This window comes from Vombatus ursinus, unplaced genomic scaffold, assembly GCF_900497805.2.
Source record: "Vombatus ursinus unplaced genomic scaffold, bare-nosed wombat genome assembly UNPS02014932.1, whole genome shotgun sequence".
Lineage (NCBI taxonomy): Eukaryota > Metazoa > Chordata > Mammalia > Diprotodontia > Vombatidae > Vombatus > Vombatus ursinus.
Genome location: NW_020954710.1, coordinates 2,141,810 through 2,166,177, shown reverse-complemented (window position 1 = coordinate 2,166,177; position 24,368 = coordinate 2,141,810). Strand labels below are relative to the sequence as shown.

General features: G+C 48.8%; 1 protein-coding gene across 2 annotated transcripts in view; it reads left to right on the top strand.

Annotated features, from left to right (window-relative positions):
* Positions 1-24,368, top strand: part of LOC114029497 (rho guanine nucleotide exchange factor 16-like) — a 70,110-nt gene that overhangs the window by 6,248 nt on the left and 39,494 nt on the right. For both annotated transcript variants that reach the window (XM_027843966.1, XM_027843965.1), the window contains exons 2-4: positions 13,020-13,596; positions 21,143-21,188; positions 22,785-22,948. In XM_027843966.1, coding sequence (XP_027699767.1) covers positions 13,042-13,596; positions 21,143-21,188; positions 22,785-22,948 — 765 coding nt within the window. In that variant the 5' untranslated portion in view covers positions 13,020-13,041. The remainder of the gene's footprint in view (positions 1-13,019; positions 13,597-21,142; positions 21,189-22,784; positions 22,949-24,368) is intronic.

The following is a 24,368-nucleotide window of genomic DNA, read 5'->3' as shown; positions in this document are numbered from 1 at the left end:
TCACCCAGCCAGGAGGGGTCAGAGGCAGGCCTTGTGCCCGAGTCTTCCTGACTTCCCGGCTGCCCTGTCTGTCCACGGCCGCCTCTGCCGGTGAGCCGGACGTCCTCTTGATGCCCACATTGGCCGGAGCCATCCCCAGGGCATTCCATTAAAGGGGCAGCTTATTGGAGTAGAAAATGCAGCAAGCAGCAATGTCAGCAGCCCTGGGTTCAAATCCCAGCTCTTCACACTTAATCACTGCGGCCCAGCTTTTAAAGCACACGTCTAACCCTAGAACGTCAGAGCTGGAGGGGACCATTAAGGTGGTCAAGTTCAACCTCCTCGTTTCACCGGGGAGATTGACTTGTCCAAGGTCACTTACCAAGCAGGGGCAGAGCAAGGCTCTGGCTTCCAGACTCAGGGGCTCTGTGGCCTCTGAGAAGTCATTCAGTCTGCTCAGATCTTAGTTTGCTCCTCTGTAAATTTGGAATAATGAGATACAATAAGGCAGGGACTGGCTTTACTTCTGCTTGTGTTTTCATTCCCAGCCTTAGCCTACTGCCTGGCATGCAGGAAGCGCTTAGTAAATGCTTGTTGACATGTTGACCCGAGCCTCACAGGGGTTATTGGGAAGAAAACACTAGAAAGAACTCATGCTTTCACGTCAGAGGACCTGGGTTCAAATCCTCTCTCTGACATTTACTACATGGGCAAGTCACCTCCCCTTCCATAGGCCTCAGTTTTCTCATCTGTAAAATGGGGGGAGGCATTAGATGGCCTCAGAGGTGCTTCCAGCTACAGATCTGTCCTCTTATAACCTTAGGCACGTCCCTTCATCACCCAGGGTCTCAGTTTCCTCACCTGTAAAATCAGGGTGGCAGGTTTAGATGGCTTTTGAGGTCCCTTGGAGCTCTAACTCTTGCATCTTATGATGTGATAGTATTCTTTGTTATAGAAACCTGAATTCTTCCTGTAAGCAGATGCCTTCTCATTGGTCATTATTATTCAGTATTTCAAGAGCCTATGATTTATTCAGAGCACTCCCTGTTCCACCACCCTCTTTCTATTCCTTAGGAAGCAAGCTTTGACAGACTTGGCACTCTTTGGCCAACCTGGAGATGCGACTCCCAGAACTTGGCCAGCCCAGCCCTCAGTTGGCAGCTGGCATCAAACCCATGTTAGAATGTGTGGCTTTGTAGCCCTTATCGGAGCTGTTGCTCTCTTTCTCCAGCCTTCTGGATCCTAGGCAGAGTCACCTCCGAGACCCGGTGTGACATCAGAGAAGGACCTTCGGGATGGTGCAGGGGGTGACTATCCCATATTAGTTTGTGGTAGAGAAGAGGAAACCCAGGCAGTGAGTGGGGCTCTTCTGGTTTGCTGGGGACCGTAAGTCCTAGGAGTATTCAGTCCTCATTATAGCCTGTAGTGGGCAGAGGATTCAGAGTTAGGGTATGTAGCATCCGATGGCCTCGTATTCTACAGCAGAGGGGCTCAAAAGGACAGAGAAACACCCTGAAAGAGGAGGAAGTATGACAGCTGTCTTGAGAGACTGGCAGGGAGGCACAGGGAATTCACCAACCAACTTCATGGTGGTGGTGTTTTTGAGAAGATAAGCCAGGGCAGGTAACAGAATGAATACAAAAGTGTGCCATGATCCTATAAAGATAGGGTCAGGAGTGCCCAGAATAAACTCTGGCTGGTGGGGAGAGCTAAGGTGGTTGTGGTTTGTCCTTCATTCTTGAAGAGGACTGTGACATTGGGAAGATGATGCCATGCAAATGCATTGGATTTAAGTGAGGCAGGGCTGTGCAAAGTCACCAGCCTCACTTTATTTTCCAGAGCCATCTGGGTCCGTTATAGATCTGGACAACTGGAGATGGCCTCAGGGAAAGCTAAGGACAACCAAGCTAGTGAGGAGTGAGGGGAGGGAAGCAAAAGGATTAACTCCTCAGAGGGAAAGGAAGAGGATCCTGGAAGGGAGAAGACTATTGCTGTGGGTGGAAGGGACTGGAGGATGTACCTCTCAGTTACCCCCGCAGCATCTTCTCAGAAAGAATTGTAAACCCCTGGAGGGCAGGAACCGTCTGATTTTTGTCTTCTAATAGTGCCTGATCTACAGTAGGTGTTTAATAAATGCTTGTTTGACGGATAAAACCAAACTGACCATAGAGAGAAGGCAGAGCTGCCCAGTTGTGATTTTGTTTTAGTTTTCTCTGCCAAAAAGAATCCCTTTTGGACTACTAAAGCTTAGTTGATACCACCACCCCCCAAAAAGCAATTTTAAAGAGGTAGGATCTGCTGCCCTGGATGAAGCGAAGTCAACTAACCCAGGTGAATGCCCTCCTCAGGTACCGAAAGAATGAGTGGTTATGGTTCTTGAGTCACTGTCAGCGATATCTGAAGGATAATAAAGAAGAGGAGAGATAATTCAGGGCTAGTAAAGGGCAGCCGTTGTCCTGATTTTCAAAAGCCTGTGGAAAAAAAAGGGTCTGTAAACTAGATCAGGGAGCTCGGTTTGAGCTCCAGAGACAATTCCAGAACTTGGGAGCGTGGAGCTGCTCAGTGGACATCTGGGAAAGGAAGCGATGGTCTCAGAGAGCCAGTGTAGGGCTGCCGACGGAACATGGGTCACTCCAGGCAAACCAGCTTCCCTTTTTTGCCGGGGTTACCCAGCTCTGTTCACCTAGATTTCCAGCGAGGTGTTTGATAAAATATCTCATGCTATCCTCATGGAAAACGTGGAGAGAGGTGGAAAATGCTAGACAACAGTACATAGGTTCACTCCCGGCTGGTGGAATGACTGGACCCAAAGAGTGGTCATTGATGACGGGTCCATAGTGGGGAAGGAGGTCTACAATGAAGTGCCCCAGGAATCTGTGCTCAGCACTAATTTGTCTACTGTGATTATCAATGAGTTGGGTGATGAAATGGCTGATTCTTTGTTCGTTGGAGGATTGTTTAGTCCTCTTTTGTTTATAGAGGAGGCACATTGTGTGTGTGTGTGCCCCAGATTAATTTTCCTTGACCAGTCACTTGGTACAACGTGCTAGGGTTTGAAGCAGTGGACCCAGCTTCAAATCCTGGCTGAGCTAGATCTTCTGGGTCCGTGTGCCCTTAGCCAAGTCATGTGCCTTCTCAGGTCCTCAGTTTCCTTGTCTGGAAAATAAAAGGGTTGGGTGACGATCCCGAAATTACCTTTCCGACTCCGGGGATTCTCCGCGTGTATTTAAGAACCTCCTTTTGATTTGGGGGCCTGAGTTAGTGAAATGCTGTGGAGTCACAGACGTGGCCCTAGGAGTGTTTGAGGGCCTGAGGGATGACTCCCTTGAGTAGGGGCACAGAGCCAAGGTGGCAGGGCTGTCTTCACCCAGAAGGAACCAGGAGTGTGAAAAAGAAAATCGTCGAGGAACAGAAAGGCATTAAGGATTGAGATCAGTTCCTGGGGACTGAATAGGGAGCCCCCTAAGTATAACTGGGGGAGAAGAGGACTCAGTTTCAGGAAATGGGGTAGGGATGCTGGTGAATCAGGTGAATTCTGTCGTCGATGTATGAACTTGTTGTGAAGTGTCTCCTACCGCATGCCAGGTACTGGGGGTACAGAGCCAAAAATAAACAGGTCCTTTCCTCAGGGAGCTTACCATCGATAGAGGAAGACGACACACACTCACAGAAGTATTTAGAAAATAAAGGCAAGGGAACTTTGGGGACTGAGGCATGGAACCTTGGCATGTGCGGAGCACTTTTTAAAATTTTTTTTTTTATCAGAGCACTTTATAACTTCTTATTTGAGCCTTTCAGGCACCCAGGATGTGGGAAAATGTGTAAAATGGGATAACCCCGTTTTACAGATGAGAAAAACTGAGGCAAAGAGTTAAAGGGCTTGACTGTGGTCAACTATAGGATCGTAGATTAGAGGGAAAAGGGATCTTAGAGCCTTCTCATTTTCCAGATAAGGCCTGGAGAGGTTAGGTGATTTGTCTAGGGGAGGGAAGTGACTTTACCAAGGTCACACGGCACACTTTGATTAGAACCCAGGGCTCTCCTGACTCCTCACCTGTCTCCTTCCATGTCACTACATATACCCACTGGAGAAGCTTTTTGTTGTGCTTTTTAAAATGCAGATTTGTAGGGGCAGCTAGATGGCATAGTGGATAGAGCACTGGCCTTGGATTTAGGAAGACCTGAGTTCAAATCCGGCCTCAGAACACTTGACACTCACTAGCAAGTCACTTAACCCCATTGCCTAGCCAAAAACAAATAAATAAAAATAAAATAAAATAAAATGCAGATTTGTACAGGAATGGAAATATTTGTGCTCCCTTTCCCCGCCAAAGTTTTGGCTACGCACACTTGGGGTCACAGTCGTAGAGCTGATGAGACTTTCTGGAGGTCACCTCATCTGCCCCCCCCATTTTATTGCAGTGAGGCAGCTGAGGCCCAGAGAGGGTCCGGCTTGTGACGAGGGGTCAGGACTGGGATTCACATCCTGCCCCTCGTTTACAGGGAGATACAGACTCTCCCATGTTCACCCGGCCCCAGGATTGCAGCCCAGGTCTGCCCACGCCCCAGTCCTCCGCAGTTTCTTTGGCCCTGCCCCTCCCCACACGTCTTGTACCTTCTCCCATATCCGAGTCTTGGCACTGGCCGTCCCCCGTACCTGAAAGGCCCTCCTTCCTCACCTCCACCTGCCTAGAATCCCTGGTTGCCTTTCAGAGCTCAGCTCAGGGGCCGCCTTTTACGTGAAGTCTCTCTGGGTCTCCCCAGCTGTTAGTGCCTGTGCCCCAAAATTACCGAGTTTTCATTTAGTGTTTTCTTTTGTGTGTGCGTGTTGCCCCCATCCCACTCAAAATAGAAGTAAGACCGTTAAACACAAAGACTGCTTCATTTTGTGCTTAATCTGCCAGTCTCTAGAACATAGTAGGTCCTTAATAAACATTAAGTGCCTACTGTGTGCCTGGTTCTGTGCTGATCTCATAACAAATATTTGTTTGGGATAGTGAGAACTGCTCACGTGGATTCCCCTGAGGTGCTCATAGGCCCTTGCTTGGGGTTACAGCCGAGTGAGTCCCATGCCCCCCCCTTGGGACTAGAGCATCCTAGAATGGGGCCCTCATTCACCCCTTAGGTCTGTGCCCGGATAGGCGGAGCCAGGCAGGTGCTGTGGGTCCGCTGGCTGACTTCCTGAGGCCAGTGGGGTGTGGCTGGGCCCCAGAAGGTACAGCCTGGCCCTAGCGGGCCCCACCTCTGAGCAGAGCTGCTTATAGGCTTGGAACGGCTGCTCACCGAACAGGTTCTCATTGGGGCATCTCTGACCCCAGAGCAAATGTGGGCCGCCTTAGGGAGGGGCATGGAAACCCGAACAGCCCAGGCAGACCTTACCAGGGCAGATGAGGGCCCGAGAGAGTTTCTGGGGCTGTGGCAAAGGGATTGCAGGAAGGACATTGGGACCTGGGGTGGGGGCAGGGAGGCCGAATGAAGCCGACCCACATGTGTGGAAGGCTATCTGTAGAGGAATGGGCCAGGAGGGCACGGTGCCCACCAGGAAATAGGGTGATTGTGCCCAGGTGAAAGGCTGAGTGAGCCAGGAGCCATTCAGTGCTGGTGGAAATCTTTGGTCAGGGGAAAGGGGAGGGGAATTGGTGAGTGTGCCCAAACCTATTCATGTCGTGGAGAGAGCTGGGCGCTGACTGAGTCAGCAGAGCTCTCAGTTGGCATTCCACCCATGACACTTCCTGGCTGGGTGATCCTGGGCAAGTTGTTGAACCTCTGAGCCTCACTTTTCCTTGTCTGTAAGATGGGGCTAATCATATCTGCAGTGCTCACCTCACCAGGGTAGTTCGAGCAAATGAGAGACTGTAGGGAAAGTATTTTGCAAACTTTCAAGTTCTTTACAGGGATAGGGCCTGGACCGGTGATTTCCTTGGAACAGGGAACTCTGGGGTGAAGAAGCTCCATTTCCCCTTGCAGGTCGCTCTCTTCTCTATACCTTAAATCAGGGTCCTTAGGCTGGGGAGTGTGAATTTACTTTTCAAAATATTTTCCTAGCTGTATTTCCTTGAATTCGTTTGTAATCTACTCCTTTTATATTATGCACTTAAAAACATGATTCTAAGAAGGGTCCATAGGCTTCCGCAGACACGGCCCAGCGGGATCAGGGCACAGAATAGTTGAAGAATGCGGGGCTTAGAGTCTTAGAGACTTCGCCTGGAGCATCAGGAAGTTAAGGGACTTACCCAGGGTCAAACACACACACACACACACACAGAACTGAGAATGCTAACAACTGTTATTATGACCTTGGGCACATCCCAGTCCTCATCTGTTGTGAGGATTGCATAAGAAAAGGTGTGTAAAGCATTTTGCAAACTTTAAGAGGCTATATAAAGGTCAGCTGTGGATTTTCTCCCTTGTTAAAAAGGGAATAATAATAGAACCCATCCCTGTTCTAGACGTGTGTGTACATGCCTGTACATATCTAAAGACAGGTGCATATGCATATATACATGCGTATATTTACATATAGTTCAGTGCACAGAGCGCTGGGCCTGGAGTCAGGAAGACTCATCTTCCTGAGTTCAAATCTGGCCTCAGATGCTTACTAGCTGTGTGACCCTGGGCACGTCACACACATAAACACACACACATGTACACATGCACATATACACATGCATATGCACACGTGTGTATATGCATGCACCATATACATGCAATACAATAAGCAAATACAATATACACATGCATGTGTATGTGTATTTATACACATGCATGTATATGCACATTTATATATAATAATTGAATGCATACGTATATGTACATATACATGTGTGTGTGGAGAGGAGAGGAGGGGAGGAATGAAATGAATGGCCTATGGGGTTTGGGGTTTGGGGTGGGCCTGGGGTGGGCCCAAGGTGGCACTGAGGAAGTTAGGGGTGGGGCCCAGTGCTGAGGAAAAGGCCTCTGAGCCCGGGGTTCTAGAGACTCTTTGCACTGCCCTGAGTTGCCTATGTATTATCATTGCATCCTAATTATATAGGATGCGTTTATAAGCTTGTTACAGAGACATAAGTGAAGCACCAATATTTGTTGTGTAAATATTTGTGGATAAACAGGATGTCCCTCGATCTTGACGCCCTTTAGCTTCTAATGCCATATTCACAAAGAAGCTGTAATAGCCTGCGAGTTACAACCCCGGACACCATCTATTAGCACGTAATTAGTGGTCCTGAATAACAGGACTTAGATGAACCGGGTGTAAACTCAGAACCAGCTAGCCCTTGTGGCCACATTTGTTATGGTCACCCATTGTTGGGATGGAATTCTCTTATCATTCTTGTACTTGACCCATCCTGGCTGGTCTGGCCTGGGCTTCGTGAAGATGCCTCCGGCCCCCTGCCTCTGAGATCAGCCAAAATAGCCTTCTCTCAGCTCCTCCCACCCGCCTCTCCGGCCGCCACTTCCCCACTGGCCATCCGCCATGCCCGGGATGCATCCCCTCCACCCCTCGGCCTTCTGGGTCGAGTCTGAGCCCCACATTGTGGACAGGCAGCCCCCTCTGACCCCGGCTGTTGGTGGCCACCCTCCCAAACTACCCTGCTGTTCTGGCTGGATCCATTTGTATCTGTCCTTATCATCTCCCCTTTAGAATGGAAACTCTTTGGAAGCAGGGATTGCTTCACTCTTGGTACCTGTGTTCTCAGCCCTGCTCGTGGTGTCTGGTATACGTAGGTGTTTAATAAATAGTTGTTGATTAATCGATGTCAGGGATGTGGTCCTAGTACCGTCCTTTTCAAATATGGAATGTCCATACACACAGCCACACACGTGCACACATGTGTGCACACATACACAAGCACACACAAACACACACGCTGAGTGGACTGCGGAGTCTGGGACAGGCCCTGGTGCTCTGTCCACCTCATTCCCCCAATCTTGGGACCTCAGTTTCCTCTTCTGTAAAAGAAAGGAGCTGCCCGGCAAGTTCCTGTTTAGCCCCTGATCCTAGGAAAAGTCCACCATTCAGTAAAGGTGGAGTGGGTGACCTCTCCTCAGTCCTTCCAGACTGTGCCAGTGACCCAAGCAGGGCGATTTTGCCACAGGACCACTCCCTGTTTGGGTCAGAGTTGTCCCCCAGAAACTGGAGACGTATATGAACTTACTCCTACCACTGAGGCAGTATATTGGGGGGGATAAGAGGCAACTAACTTAGGTGGCCTGGCGGATAGTAGTCTCCACCAGCAGGGTGGCTCAGGGCAAGATGCCTTACCTTTCTCAGCTTCTGTAAAATGGGTGTGTTCATAACTCCCCCCATTCAGGGTTGGGGACAACAATCACATGATGTGGAAGGCACTTTCTAAAACTTAAAGCGCGGTATAAATGTTGATGCTGAAGATGAAGAGGGAATGGGTCCTGGTGTAGGGAACTCCCAGGTGCAGAAACTCCCTCTGCCTGTGCAGATCATCACTTTCTCAGCAGCTTAAGGCCTGGAGAGGTTAATTGACCAGGGTCACATAGACAATATGTGTAAAAAGCAGTATTTGAATCCAAGGATGGCTCTGCATCCACTATGTTACTCTGCCTTTCATATCATCATCATTGTTATTTTTATCATTATCATCATCATCATTATTATTGCCACCATTATCATCATTCTTTATTGTTATTATTTCATTAATATCACTGAATTTGGGGGGCCGGAAAGATCTGGGTTCACGTGTGAACTCTGCCACTTTCTGGACATGTGACATTGGACTGTGTTCATGTATGTTTTCTTGTTTTGAAATGATGATAAGCCCCTTGAAGGTAGGGATTATTTCTTTATTTTCTTTTAATCCTTTCATCCCCAGCACCTGGCAACTAGCAGTCCCTCAGTTAATGCCTGTTGAATGAGCAAGACACTTGAAATGAGTCTCAGTTTTACCTTCTCTGAAATGGGGTTAATCAGAGTTTTGCTTTCACATCGAGGGGTTGTTGCAGGAAAGGAGTTAAGGAAGTTTGAGAGATTTCCAGCTGGAAGAAGGAGCACAGAGATCATTAAGTCTGTCCCCCTGGAAGAAACTGAGGCCTGCAGGGAAGAACTTCCTGAGAACATGTGAGGGTCCCAGAGCCCAGTCTGAGTTCGATTTGTGGCAGTTTGGGTCAGTCTTTCATCAATGGGTGTTTCTAGCCCGGTTTTGGCCTCTAAACAGAGAGATGTGTGTACATGGCAGCAGCTTAGAGCCTGGGGCCTCTCAGGGAAAATCACAGGCATGAATGGTGGGCACTGTCTTACGATACCAGAGGTCTGTCCTCGCCAGCATCTGCCATCAGAGAGTATCCGAGCTGGGAAGGATGTTAGAGACCATTTGTAGACTTAATTAGCGCAGTGGGAAAAGCCCGGACGGAGGCACCCGAATTGAAGGGATTTTTCTTCCTTTTGTAACTTTTGTGGGAAGGGGGATTGTTTCATTTTTAGTTACTGTATCCCCAGTGTAGCACCCTGGAGACATTTAATTAGCTATCATTGGTTGATTGGTTTTGTGTCCCGCTGCTTAGCACTGTGCCTTGCACACAGTAGGCCATTAATAAATGCTTGCTGCTGGATTAATTGGAGTCAACCTGAATTTGAATCCAGGCTTTGCTGATTATTGTCTGTGGTACCCTTGTACACAGTAGGCAGTTAATAAATGCTTGCCGGTTGATTAATTGGATTCAAATTCAGATTGAGTCTCTCTAATGGCAATAACAGTCTTTACCACTTCTGTGCCTTTGCCTCGGCCAGCCTCCCCGCCTGGTATGCCCTCTCTCCTTATCTCAGCCTCATAGAACCTCTCTCTTCCTTGGAGGATCTGCTCAAGAACCACCTTCTACATGAAGCTGCTAGGGCCCTCCCTCCCAAACTGCCTGGTTTTGGTTTTATATTTATTCACTCTATACTTACTTATCAGCAAATCAACAAGCCTCTATTAACCTCCTACTGTCTGCCAAGCCTTGACTATGCTTGTTTCACAGAGGAAACAAGCCCTCCTATTGAGGAGATTGATGATATTGTCTCCCCGTGTAGAATGAAAGCTCTGTGAGGGCGAGAACTATTTTACTCATGTCAAATTCCGGGGCATCTAACACAGGATCCAAACTTAAGTAATGCCCCTTAATTTGCTGATTACTCGCCTCCCAGGGTGGTTATGAGGGAAGTGCCTTACCCTGGTAGATGGGCTGGAGAGGGCTTGGGGATGGCCCCGGGGGGGGGGGGGGGGGGCCTTGCCCTACAGATCTGAAAACCCAAGCCCCAGACGGGGACGCTTAGGGACCGTCAGCTCACGGTTATGGTTCCCCGGCCCTGGAGGGCTTTCAGCGGAGGCTGGATGAGCAGCCCGCCTTCCCATGTGTTGGAGAGGGTGGGGGGTCTGCCTTCTCTATGGCGTCTGAGGTTCCTTCCAAAGCTTTGGCCGAGGTGGTTTGTGAGAGAATTGAGAGCAGATGCCTGCTCTTCTGCCTCCCAGCCCCCATTATCTCGTTTGAATGGAGAGTAAATAGACTAATCTTTACCCCACACCTGATGGCCCCCATGTTACAGATGGGGAAATCAAGTCACAGAGATTAATTCTGAGGTCTTTTAGCCCCTCTATTCATCCATGTATTCAAGGGCCTACTGTGTTCTAGGCACAGACGACAGAAAGATGTATTCCTGGAATTTATTTATGAAGCATACAATAAGTGCCCAGCGTATGCTTGTCGATTGATTGAAATAGCCCCTGCCCTCTAAGAGCCTGCAGTCTATATGAGAGAAGAAACAACTTTTACAGAGATCAGTCAAAGTGGATAGAAGTCAGGCCTGGAGTTAGGAAGAGCTAAGTTCAAATCCAGCCTCAGACACTTAACTAGCTGTGTGACCCTGAGCAAGTCACTTCACCTCTGTCTGCCTCGGTTTCCTCCACTGTAAAATGGAGGTAATAATAGCACTAACCTCCCAGGATTGTTTTGAGGATCAAATGAGATAATATTTGTAGAACCCTTAACACAGTGCCTGGCACATAGTAAGCACTATATAAATGCTAGCTATTATGATATTATTATTATTATTGTTGTACACATGTAATTAATATATGTATATATGCTTTTTAATATTATATATAATAAAACATTAATGTGTAAAATTTAGGTAAATTTAGTGACATGAGCATATAAATTAATGTATGTAATAATATAATCATATGTATATGTATGTATATGTACACACATACACACAGATACCATTTGAATGTAGAGGCAAGACTTTCGTGGCAGGAGTGGGGACTGCACTTGAGGACCTAGAGGGCTCCCTGTGGCTCGAGGCCGCAAGTTGCCCACCCCTGGTAGGGGGGTAGCCCCTGAGCTTGAGCCTTGATGGGAAATGTGGATTCCCGGCCTGAGGTGGGTTGAGGAGACGGCCCTTCCTGACCTTGTCCTGCCTTCACGGTAAATCCTCTTGGATTCATTCCTTTCACTTTCGATCTCGGGTTGTCAGCCTGAGTCTCCCCCAGTGAGAGCCTTGAGCCAGGCCTGCCGTAGTTGGCAGGCAGGCCCCTTTCTGGGCAGCTGGGGTGTGGTTCCCGTAAGCCAGGGTGCCAGGGATGGGTGACTCCTGGAAGATGCGTTTCAGTGGTCTGGCAGCCACGGGGGAGGAGGAGGAGGAGGAGGAGGGGTGCCCCGGGGCGGGCTGAGTCACAAAGGGAGGAGAGAGGGTATCTTATCTGTGTGTGACCCTTAGTGCCCTTGCTTTGTCTGAGGACTCCCCACCCTGGGGCAGCTTCCAAGTGTCTCCTCTTCCTTCTGAAGGCTTCAGGAAGCTCACTGAGCAGGTGGAGCCAGAGGGTGGTCAGAATCATGGAAGTTCAGAGTTCAAACGGGAGACAGGGTGGACCAGTGGAAAGAGTCCTAGTTCTGGGTTCAGATCTCAGCTCTGCCTCTGTTCCCTTTACTGCTGGGCTCTCTTAGGCTAGCGTGAGCCTCACTTTCCTCTTGTGTCAAATGAGGACCTTTCCAGCTCTGACCTCCACGCCCCTGACTCACCCGTCCTCTGTGGGGAAGGGTTGTCATTCGTCCTCCATTCTGGAAGAGGACCATGATGTCAGGGAGGTGGTGCCATGCCATGTAAATGAATTGGATTTAGGTGACACGCAAGATGAGGCACAGTCCCTGTTCTGGAGGAACTTCTGATCCAGTCACTTTTTAGTCGTTTTCAGTCCGACTCTTCGTGACCTAATTTGGGGTTTTCTTGGCAGAGGCGCTGGAGTGGCTTGCCATTTCCTTCTCCAGCCCATTGTACAGATGAGGAAACTGAGGCAAACAGGGTGAAGTGACTTGCCCAGGGTCACGCAGCTAGGAAGTGTCTGAGGCTGGGTTTGAACTTGGGTCTTCCTGACTCCAGGCCCGGTGCTCTATGCACTATGGCATCACCTAGCTGACATCACTCCTCTTCCTTGAACGATTTTGGGCAAATTATTTCCTCTTGTTGGGTCCCCGTTTCCTCATCTTTAAAATGAGGGGATTGAACCGTGTGGCCTCAAATGTCCATTGCATGTGTTATGGTATGATTGCTCTCATATATGTCTGCTCCACAATAGATAAATGCAGTGAGTTGGGCTCTTCCTTGAGATAAAATGTCTTGGGCCCCGTGCCTCAGTTTCCCCAGCCTAGCTTTCTTCCCCCAGAGAAGCCACTTAAGGGAAGCGTGCCACCCTCCCTGCCCAGCTTGGCTTTACCCCTGACCCAAGTGTCAGCTGAACCCCCTCTGTTCCTACCCCCTCGGGGAGGGTTGCCCAGTAATTATATCATTATATTAATGATGTTTAATAATGGTGTTATCATCATAGCCCCCTGTTGTTTGGCAGCTAGGGAGGGCCCAGAGATAACGGATGGGAGGGAAGTCGTGGCGGGAGGGCCGGCATGGTCTGCCAGAAGGTGGTGGGGCACATCCCCTCAGAGGAGCCACCTTGGGTCCCAATAGTCTGCCTTGTGAGGGGTGCCCTAACTAAGATGCCCTTGGGTTTCCGTCTCACATGGTGCCCCTTTAACTCCACCAGGACCCACCCCGCCGGAATCACCATGTCTCAAAGGCATTCGGACAGTTCGTTGGATGAGAAGTCCAAGCTGCTGGAATATCGTTTTCACTCTGAGCTGCGCCTTGATAAGGATGGCAACCCCATTCCCGGGCTCTCTGGATCCCGGAGCTCCCTGAGGTCGATGGAGAACGCCGCCTTCCAGATGGAGCGCCCGCCGGGCGAGCCCCACCACGTCATCCTGAGCACGGAGAGCCCTGCCGCTCTCAAGGTGGGCACCCAGCAGATGATCCCAAAGAGCCTGGCTGTGTCCACCAAGGCAAAGACACCCACCCGCCACCAGAGCTTTGGGCACGTCATTCTGAGCAAGGAGGCCGCCCGGCGGGACCCCAAGAGGCTGTCTGCCCCCAGCTTCTCCCTGGATGACCTAGACATGGATGTGACCTCAGGGGGGATGCTGACGCGGAACCTCCGGAACCAGTCCTACCGCGCGGCCATGAAGGGGTTCGGGAGCCTAGCTGAATCCAAGCCCATGTCCACCCTCAAACCTCTGGCTGAGGAATCAGCCCAGGGGCGAGCCCGGAGCCCAGGCAGGAGCAAGGTAAAGAGCACGGGGAGATGGCCGGCCCTAGGTGGGCCGAGGCACCCCCCGCTTTTAGGGCACTGGCCTCTGATAGATCGTAGGACTGATTAATAATAAGAACATTTACTACAACAATAATAATAATTAAGATAGCCCCCACGGGATCTGCCTGCACATTACGTGTGCCATCTCCTCTGATCGCCTGTTAAGCAGGTTCTAGCATTCTCCCTATTTTACAGAGGAGAAAACTGAGGCAGAGCCGAGCAGCCAGTGCAGCGGTAGTAAGAGTGATCCTGATAAGGAAAGCTAGCGATTTTAGGGCACTTTAAAGTTTGCAGAGGCACTTTCTATGTGTTACATTAGCCGTTCCTTACAACCTCCCTGGGAGGTGGGTGCTGTTATTATCCCCACTTTTTAGACGAGGAAACAGAGGCAGAGAGCAGCTGAGGGACTCGCCCAGGGTCACGCTGCCAGCAAATGTCTGAGGCTGGATTCAAACTCGGGTCCCCTTGACTCCAAATCCAGTTCTGTCCGCTGGGCCACCCTGCCTCTTCTGGAAGCTGAAGAGCTCATGCCTCCCTCCTTTACACACTCTTTGTATCAGTCAGGCGTGGTTGGGGATCTCTTCCCCCCACAGGCCTTGGCACCTGCTGTCCTCTATGCCTGGGACGCCCGCCCTCTTCAGGTCCCTCTTTCAGAGTCCCCAGCTTTCTGCAGAGCTCTATTCTGGTTCTGTCTGGGCAGAGGCTTTTCCTTCTCCTGCCTCCTCGTGGCAACTCTCTCTCTGTCATCTCTCGCTTACCTGTCTCTCCTCATCTCCTGTTCCTCCTCTGTCTCTCTGCGATTGATTCTCTCTGTCTTTCTTCCTCCTTCTCTTTCTTCTTCTCTCTCCCTCTCTCATCTTTCTCATTCTCTCTCTCTCTTATCTTTCTCATTCTCTCTCTCTCTTTCTTCTCTCCTCTCTCTCTCTTCTCTCCTCTCTCCCTCCCTCTCTCTGTCTCTGTATCTCTCTCTCTGTCTCTCTCTCTCTCTCTCTCCCTCTCTCCCTCCTCCCTCTCTCCCCCTCTCTCCCTCTCTCCCTCTCTCCCCTTCTCCCCTTCTCCCTCTCTCCCCCTCTCTTCCCCTCTCTCCTCTCTTCTCTCTCTCTCTCTCTCTCTGTCTCACATACACACACACACACACACTCTCTCTCTCTCTCTCTCTTCCTTTCCCCCTCTCTCCCTCCCTCCCTCCCTTCCTCTCTGTCTCTGTCCCTGTCTCTTCCTCCCCACCCCAGTGGTATTTTTCATCTCTGTCTCTCTCTCCTACCTGAGACAAGGCTTTAAAAATGAGGGAGTGGGGCAACACCATCAGTCGTGTCAAACTCAAATAGAAACGTGAGTCCCTAAACCATACCGAGGGATCCCTGAGGGCATTATATGACTTAGAAAACCACAAATTAACATTATCAATTTTTATTATGTTTTTATTTATCTTGGTAACTATTTCCCACTTACATTTTAATCTGGTTTGGGTCACTCTTTGCCAGAGTTTGACACCTGGGCTCAGTGACTGTCAAGGTATCTCCCAGCTGTAAATCTCATTTATAGAATGTATTTCTTCATTGGAGTATGAATTTCTGGTAAGTGGTAGAGCCAAGTGACTCATATTTTAATTCAGTCCAGCATTTATTAAGCACCTACTGTGTACGTGCTCATTTTGGAGAATAGCAGGACTCAACAAGCAGGGGAGGGTCATTCACAGTAGAAGGTGGGGCGTGTTATACAGCCAGGTAATAACCAATCAGTCATCAAGCATGTCCTGGACACAACCGAGGTGCTAGGCACTGTGTCAGGTGCTAGGGATCAAAGAACTCCCCGAAACAGGGCCTGCCCTCCAGGAGATTACATTCTACTAGGGGAAAGCAACACGTTCACCCAAAGTGTGTGGATGTGTATATGTGTGTGTCTATTACATACATGTCCATATAGACATATGTGTACATGTATGTACACACGTGTATATACACACATAGATGTAGCAATTACAAGGTCATTAGAGCAGGCAGGGGAGGCAGTAGCAGCTGCAGGGATGGAGATGGGGCCTAAGCTAAGCATCGAAGGAAGTTAGGGATTCTGGCAGCAGGCTGGGGGTGGGGAGTGAGCCCATTCCAGGCAGGGGGATGGGCCGTGCTTGCCAAATAGAAGGCTCGAGGTACGGGTTTCATGGCTTGGTGAGAGTCATATTGCATTACTCATTAATTACATATATATGGGTGCTTAGACAGTTCTTGGAAAGACTCGTTTGTTTTCTTCTTGGGGCCCTGGTTATGATGTAAATGTGTTAATTAGGAAATCCTATTTTCATTTGAGAAGGCAAAGGATGACAGAGCACAAAGCCAGAGTTAGCGGGAGGCAGGATGGTGGAGCAAGACCAGCGCTGGCTTCTCCCAGGCCGCCATGTTGCAGTCACTTTCGCTCTGTGTCATTTTCCTCTTTGAAGAGGCCTAGCCCCCCTCCATGCTGGTACCGTCCAGCTGACATTATTGCCGGCTCATCCTGTCCATATCTCATTTGAACGGAGCTATTTTTGCGTTGTCCCCTCGTTAGACGGGAAACTTCCTGAGAGCAGGGTCTGGTTTTTTATTTTTTTCTTTGTATCCCCAGTGCTTAACCCAGTGCCTGGCACATAGTAGGCACTTAATAAAAGTTTGTTGACTATTGACTGACTGAATACCCTCTGTTGACTACCTCTGTTTACCCTGTACGTATCTTATTTGTACATAGTTGTTTGCATATTGCCCCCATCCCCACTACCATTAGATTGTGAGCTCCTTGATGGCAAGGATTATTTTTCACTTTTTATCTCCAGAGCTTAAGCACATAGTAGGTGCTTAATAAATGCTAGTTGATTGACTGACTGATTGAATTAGATCATCTCTCAGGTCTTACAATCTTCTGATTCCTGTGACTTCACCAGACTACCAGGATTCCTGGGAAAACGTGTGTGTATATTTATGTGTGTGTTGTATGTATGCATTTTTTTTTCTTTTTTTCCTGTTTTCCCTTCATTTTTTTTCTTTCCTGACCTGCAGCTTTATACAACATGGATATATACATATACATATACACACACATAAATACATACACATTTTTCCAGGAATCTTGGCAGTCTGGTGAAGTCACAGGAATCAGAAGATTTTAAGACCTGAGAGATGATCTAATTTGTTCAGTCAACTACCATTTAATTAAACATGTAGTAAGCACAGACTCTGGGAATACAAAGAAAAGTTTAAAACTTTAAGTAGGAGATGCTGGAAAAACGTTATACCAATGCACCCCCGCCCATCAGGCAACTGTTTTGCCACTTAGACCCCCAGAATTGCCCATAAAAGGTAGAATGATTTGCCCAAGGTCACACAACCAATATAAGTCAGAAGCCAGATTTGATCCTGTGTCTTCCTGACTCTGCCAGGTTGCCTCCCATTCGTTCATAAATATGTTATATATTGGAGCTGATTTAAGAGCTGGCATCTCTCGTTTTACAAATGAGAAAACTGAAGTCTAAGCAATCAGTCACCAGTATTAAGCACCTACTGTGCACAGGGCACAGTGTTAGGTGTAGGGGAGGCAAATACAAAGAATGTCAAGCAATATCTATTCCCGTGGAGATGACTTTCTAAAGGGAAAGACAAATGTATCTACAACTATAAATAGCATGGATATAAAGGGAATAAATACCAGTACATTCAAGGTAGTTACATGCAAAGTCGTCATTGTTTATCCTTTGTTCTAGAAGACCATGACGCCTAGAAGGTGATTTGGGAGGGACCAGCTCTTCTGAGTAGGGGACTCAGAAAAGGCTTAGTGAAGATGATAGAAGGTGAAGGAAGGAAAAGCCGACTCCTGGGCAGAGATTAGGAAGGAGAGTGTTCTAGGCATGCAGCGAACCGTGGTGCTGGTGGGTGGAGTGTTGTGTGTGAGGAGCAGAGATCTCAGAGTGTGGAGGGAGACCAGACAGCCAGGAAGCCCGGGACAAGTTGGGGAGGGCTTTAAAAGCTAAACTGAGCAGTTTTGATGTTATCCTATGGATAATAGGAAGCTGCTGAAATTGGTTGGGTAGGGGAACCGTATGGTCAGATCTGGGCTTATTTAAAGAAAATCATTGCTGTGGTGTAGAGGATGGACCCGAGTGGGCAAGACTTGTTGAGGAGGCTGTTGGAATAATTGAGAGAGAGAGAGAGAGGGAAAGGGGGAGAGGGAGAAGGGGAGGGGGCAAGGAAGAGGGGGAGGGGGAGAGGAAGGGGTCTTGCTGGTCTACCAGGAAGCACTTCAGCAGTGTAGGTGTGTTCAGGGCTTCCAAATGGAAGGCACCCGGGCCAGGGCTCTCAGCTGTGCAAGAGTTAGGGGTAGGAGTGAGGTCAAGAAGACCATCGAGAAGGAAAGAAAGAAGGGAAAGCTGTCGGGGGAGGAAGAGGCTGGATGGTTTGATTTAAGCACATCTTTCTGCTTGCTTGACAAATTGAAAGTTGAACTTTAATGGAAATAAGCAGGGACCTGGATTGTCCCCATTTGTCTGTCTGCCTTTGAGGTCCTGGGCCCAGAAGCTGCCCCGGGGGATGTGGTTAATTGGATTAGCTGTGGTGAGGGAGTGGAGGTCTTTGCTGGGCCGGCATGCTGATCCCTGCTGGACATTACAAACATCTGTACTGGTCCAGGAACCAGAGCCTGTGTGTCCGTCCTAACCTGTTGGCTGCTTTATTAATCTTCAGAAAGGGTTCTTGGCAGAGCAGAAAGAGGCGTTTTGTTTTGGTTTGGTTTTTTTAGTGATACTTGGCTAATCCTTGCAGCTGAGGACGAGTGAGGCTGGTGAGGTCTCTTGAGCGCGGGTGTTCTGAGCTGCTGTGGGCTAAGCTGGTTGGGTGTCCTCACCAAGTCCAGTACCAACATGGACATGTCTCCTCAGGGTAGGGTGAGGGGGGCCACCAGGCTGTCTAAAGAGGGGCAAACTAATCCAGGTGGGAAACAGAGCGGGTGAAAAGCTTTCTTGAAGATCAGCAGAGGGATCGTCCCTGGACTTCAAGCCCTGGCTAAGCACTGGGGCTACAAAGAAAGGCAAAAACATGGTCCTTGGACTCATGGAATTCATATTTTGAGTGGGGGGAGATGGCGGGCAAAAGACTCTCAGATGTATGCAGAATACCTGAAAGGTCATCCCAGGGAAGCATTATTAGCCAGGAGGATGGGGAAGGAGCTCCTACAGAAGGTGGGATTCGAGCTGAGTCTTGACGGAAGCCAGGAAGCAGAGGCCAAGAGCGGGTGTATTCTAGACATGGGACAACTAGTGCAAGGGCCTGAGATGTCATGTGAGGAACCGAAAGCCAGCGGGCATTATTGGGTCTTAGAGTCATTGGAAGGTCATTAAATGTAAGAAGACTGGAAAGGTGGGAATGGCCAGGCACCATCCTGAGCTAGAAGGAGACTCTGCCCTCACAGGGGAAGATGGCCAGTATGCTGATGAGTAAGAACAATTGAATTTGAGTAGGGACAGAACAAAGTGGGGGAGGTGGGTAATCCAACCTTGCAGGGAGCAAGGGAAATTCTGAGGGGCAGAAATGAGGAGGGGGTGCTTCCCGGGACCAGCGGACAGCTGTGGGAAGGCACTGGAGAGTCAGAGGAAATAAATATAGCAATTTTAATCGAAATTGTGGGTGTCTTTTAAAACAAAGGCAGAAGGGCAGCTGTCAAAGACTTTTGAGCAAATAGAGTCAAAGAATATCGGACCAACTTTATTGACGTGCAAAACCAGCTACGTACAAACAGTGATGGGGCTGTCTTTGGTTTAGTTCCATACTTGGTTTTCTGATAACTCACTCAAACCAGCAGCAGATGGGACTCCAGAAACTAAGTGCCTTGGGAATTTCAGATGTCTCAGATGGAAATTATTACAGCCGCTGCTCTGTACAGGCAGAGAGAGAGAGAGTGGAAAGGTCAGAGCAGTGAGCAAAATTAACCCTGTGGTTTTCAGTCTCTGGTCTACTGAAGGGAACCAAGCTTATCTTATCAGTTAGCCTTACATTCCTGTCCCTGGGGGCTTCTCAGGATGGCCTGGCTTCTGAAGATCTCCTGCCTGAGTTGGCAGAATATCCGCATTGAAAGGACTAAGGCATAATGATAATAATAACAATATATTATATATTATAATCGTATTATAATAACAGCATGTTACAGTACATATATTATGATAGCAATATATAATAGTACATGATAATGTATAACAACAATAATAATAACATTTATATAGCACCTACTATGTGCTATACACTGTGATGAGCATTTTTACAACTATCTTCTCATTTGATCCTCAAAACAGCCCCGGGAGGCAAATGTTACTATTCTTCTGCCCATTTTACAGTTGAGGAAACTGAGGCAGAGAAAGGCTAAGTGAGTTGCCCAGGGTCACACAGCTAGGAAGTGCCTTAGGCAGAATTTGAAATAAGTAAATAGAAGGTAATCTGAGTGCTTCTCCTTGAGAACTGTCATTGAGTACCCATAGTAGCATATAGGATAAATTATAAATGTAGTCTGCTCTATCCACTACACCCCCTGCCTGCCCATGAGGCTCCCCAGTACAAAGCAAGTAATAATGAGTTTTGCCAGGTTAGCCTGGCGGCACCTGAATGTCTCTCTTCCCTGCACGGGGATGGTTGGAGCATTTGTTGGGGAGAGGCCCACCAGGCAAAGTATTGAAAGTCTTGCTATCAGAACAAGGGGCTGGCAGACTGGATCCAAGTCTCTGCGTCTCTTGTTCCCTGGGGGCTTGCCCATCTAGGCCCCCACTGTTTCTTTTCTCTGCTTTTCAGCTCCAAGAGAACTGTTTGCTCTAAGCCAAGCAGCCAGGGAGGTTTCTGGTCCTTTCCCAGAGCAGGAAAGGGCAGGTACTCCCTGAGAAAGGGACCTGTTAAAGAAATGGATGGCTCGCTTTGAGGAAGGGTGGGGGTCCTCGGTTCTGGGGCCCTGCAGCGGAAGGGGAATGGTCCTTGCAGAGCAGCCATCCAGTGATTCAGTAACAATAATTGGACCCCAGGAGTGTTAATTAAACCCCTGCCTTGTGCCAGGTGCTTGGGCTACATAAACTGCCTCTGCCCTCCAGAAGCTTCCATTCTATTGAGGGGGTTGGGGATGGGATGCCAGCATTCCAGAGCAAAGCACCAACAGCTAGAAGAGGTGATCAGGAAAGGCTTCAAGGAAGAGGCTGCCCCTGAGCTCTGCCTTGAAGGATAATCGGTATTCCACGAGGCAGAGGGGCGAGAAGAGTGCCCAGCAGGCCTCATTGGACCGCCTTGGTGGAGATGCCCAAAGCGGGCTGGGCTCCAGGTCCCAGGAGAGGGGAGGCACCCATCACAGTCCATGTGGACTCTCAGTGCTGGCCCTGGCACAGGGCAGACCGGCAGAGGGGCATTTCGGAACCCGCGGTCCGTCTGGAGAAGGGAAAGGCAGGACCGAGAGACAAGGAGGAGAAGAAAACCGGGGCTGGCCGCCTTCTTTTAACCAGTTGTCTTTCTGTCTTTCTCTCATTGCCACAGAGAACTCTCGGGAGGAAGCGTGCAAACAAGGGTTCTTTCAAGGATGGTGAGTCTGGCCTCCAGTGTCAATTCCTGGGCTGGAGACTGGGCAGGCCCCCCTCTCTCTCTCTCTCTCTCTCTCTCTCTTTCTCTCTTTCTCTCTCCTCCCTCCTTCTCTCCCTCCCTCCCTTCTTTCCTCCCTCCCTCCCTTCCTTCCCTCCTCCCCTGCCCCATGTGGCTGCTTCTGTAACATCTGGGAAGACAGGCCCTGGGGAAAGGGGGTGTGTGAAAGTCCTCATCTCTGAGGGGCCCTCTGGAGACACGGTGACTATAACTAGGATTAATTAGGCTTTGGGCTTTTATAAATGCCAAAGCGGAGAATGATTCAGTGATTAAATTAATGACCTGCCCTGGGCTGCACCAGTGTTACTCTGCAGAGCCGGGATGTGAACCCATGCTGCCTGGCTCCCAAATCAGCACTCTTTCATCTGTACCGTGTCAAGTCCTGCCTCCATTCCCACCTCATAGGGTCGTCGTCGTGAGGACCAAATGAGATAATGTATGGAAAGTGCTTTGCAGGCCTAACAGCATTCTATAAACATTAACCACTGTGGTTAGCATCTTACTTAAGAAGAAAGTGGGGAGGAGACGGGTGAAGCAGCTTTGTACAGGGTCACACAGGGAAGCAGTATTAGAGGCAGGATTTGAACCCAGGTCTTCCTGATTCCAAGTCTAGCACTCACTAAGTTACCTTGTCTTGCTCTTCCCCGCCTCTCCCTGCCCCCCACCCCAATCAATCACTTGGGCAACAACCATAAGCACCTACTGTGTGCTGCCCTTTCCCCCAGGATCTATCATTCAGTCAACAAACATAAAGCCCCTACTGTGTGCTGCCCTTCCCTCCCTTCCCCCCCAAAATCAATCACTCAGTCAACAAACAAGCCCCTACTTTGTGCTAGGTGCTGAGAATGCAAAAACAAAAGTGAGACCGTCTGTCTGTTTTGTGTTTGTGTTGTGTATCTTTCTATGTGTACATCCTATCTCCCCCAGTAGAATGTAAGCTGCCTTGAGGATAGGAATTGTTTATTTTTTTTTTAGTATTTACATCCCCCATGCCTAGCACATAGTAGGCACGGGGTCTTTGTTCATTGATTAGTGAGTGCTCCTGTGGCCCATTCCTCTGCCGTGGCTTGTCTGGTTGAAGAACGTAGCCTACAGTTAGTGGATTTGTGGAAAGGCCGGATTTAGGAGGGGGCATTCTTGGTAGGGATCAGTGGGGCCGGCTCCCCCAGCCAACCTTGGGGCAGTCCAGGGACCACATGTGTGTGTGGTTGGTATCCTCCCCTCCCTAGGCCCTCGCCTCGCCTTCTCTGGGGGCTGTGATCACCAGCCAGGACCCCGGTCCCAAAGGTGTCACATTCCACACGGGAATGCTGCTCTTCTCCCAAGCTCCCTGGCGAATTGGCCGAGCCCTGTGCAGCCATGGGAGACAGCCCATTCTGGGGGGCTCTCCGCCGCCTTTCGGTTTCGGGGTCTCTGTGGGGCCCCAGGGAGGGCTCACCACCCCCAGGGGTCTCGGCGAGAGATGCTGCCTCAGAGGCACAGGGCAGGGAGGACTCCTCAGGGTCCCTGTGTCAGCTCGTGACTTGCCTTCTGTCCCCAGATCCAAGGTTCTACCAGGAAATCCGTGAGAGGGGCCTGAACACCAGCCACGATTCGGACGATGATCAGGATTGCCTGAGCCCAGAGGGACCTCAGAAAACAGACACCACGATTGTGGTGAAGAGTTACCGGCCTGCCCAAGTCACCTGGAGCCAGCTCCCTGAGGTGGGTACTCTGGCAAGGGACCTGGGACCCCTGAGTCCCTCACAGCCATCCTTTCTTCCTGTCGCCCCGCTCAGGGCGTGAAATCTCCATAGAGAGGCGTCTACGTCCTTGTTTGAGATTTTTCTCTGTGTGTTGTTTTTTCTTAATTTAATTTATTTTTTTTCAACTATCAAACATTTATGTTTTTGCTCCTACCCACTGACTGGTTAAAAAAAAAAAACAACCAAATTCTCCTATCACATAAGCACAGTTAAAACATTCCCACATTGGTCATTTCCAAAAATGTATTTCTTATTCTACGCAATGGCCTTGAGGTGGGCAGTGTTCTTTCTCAGTCCTCCCAATTATGGCTCGTCATTTCAGTAATCAGAGTCCTTAAGATCAATCAGTCACCATTTATTAAGCACCTGCTATCTGCCAGGCATTGTGCTAAGCTGTGGGGATACAAAGAAAAGCAAAAGACAATCCCTGCCCCTCAGGAGCTTACAGTCTAATGGGAAAGAAAACCAGCAAATGACCTACAGACAGGATAAATAGGGAGGGAGATGGCAATGAGACTTTCAGAAATGTTTATTTTTGTATCATTGATGTTACATTATAAATTATTCTCCTGATTTCACTTTCTTCACTCTGCATCGGTTTTCCCATGTCTCTGAAATCCATTTCCTCACCTCTTACAGCACAGTACTATTTCATCACAGTCATAGACCATAACTTGTTTAGCCATTCCTCAATTGATGGGCACCCCCTCGGTTTCTAGTTCTTTGCCTTCCCCGAAAGAGCTGCTATAAATATTTTTGTACATATGGGATCTTTTCCCTCTTTCTTGGGTCTTTTCAGTATAGGCTGGGCCAAAGGGCACGTACTTATTAGTAACTTTTTGTGCGTATTTCCAAATTGCTTTCCAGAGTGGTCATGCACATTCAGAGCTCTACCAGTAGGGCATCAACGGGCCTGTCTTCCCACAACCCCTCCAACGTTGATCATTTCTCCTTTTTGGTTATCTTTGCAAATCTGATAGGTTTGAGTTGGAACCTCAAAATTGCATTAATTTCATTTCTCTAGTAGTGATTTGGAGCATTTTTTTCATATGGCTATATATAGCTTGGATTTTTTCCCACGGGAACTGGCTGTTTATATGTTCGGACCATTTATCAATTGGAAATTACTCTTATTCTTATAAATCTGAATTGTCACCTTGTATATCTTGGAAAAGAGACCTTGACCAGAGAACCTTGCTGCAAATATTTTTTTCCCAGCAAATTACTTCCCTTCTAATCTTACCTGTATTGGATTTGTGCAAAAATATGTAAATTTTGTGCAATTAAAGTTGCTTATTTTATCTTGTATGGTTCTCTCTGTCCCTTGTTTGGTTATGAACTCTTCCCTTTTCCATAGATCTGACAGGTAATTTCTCCTT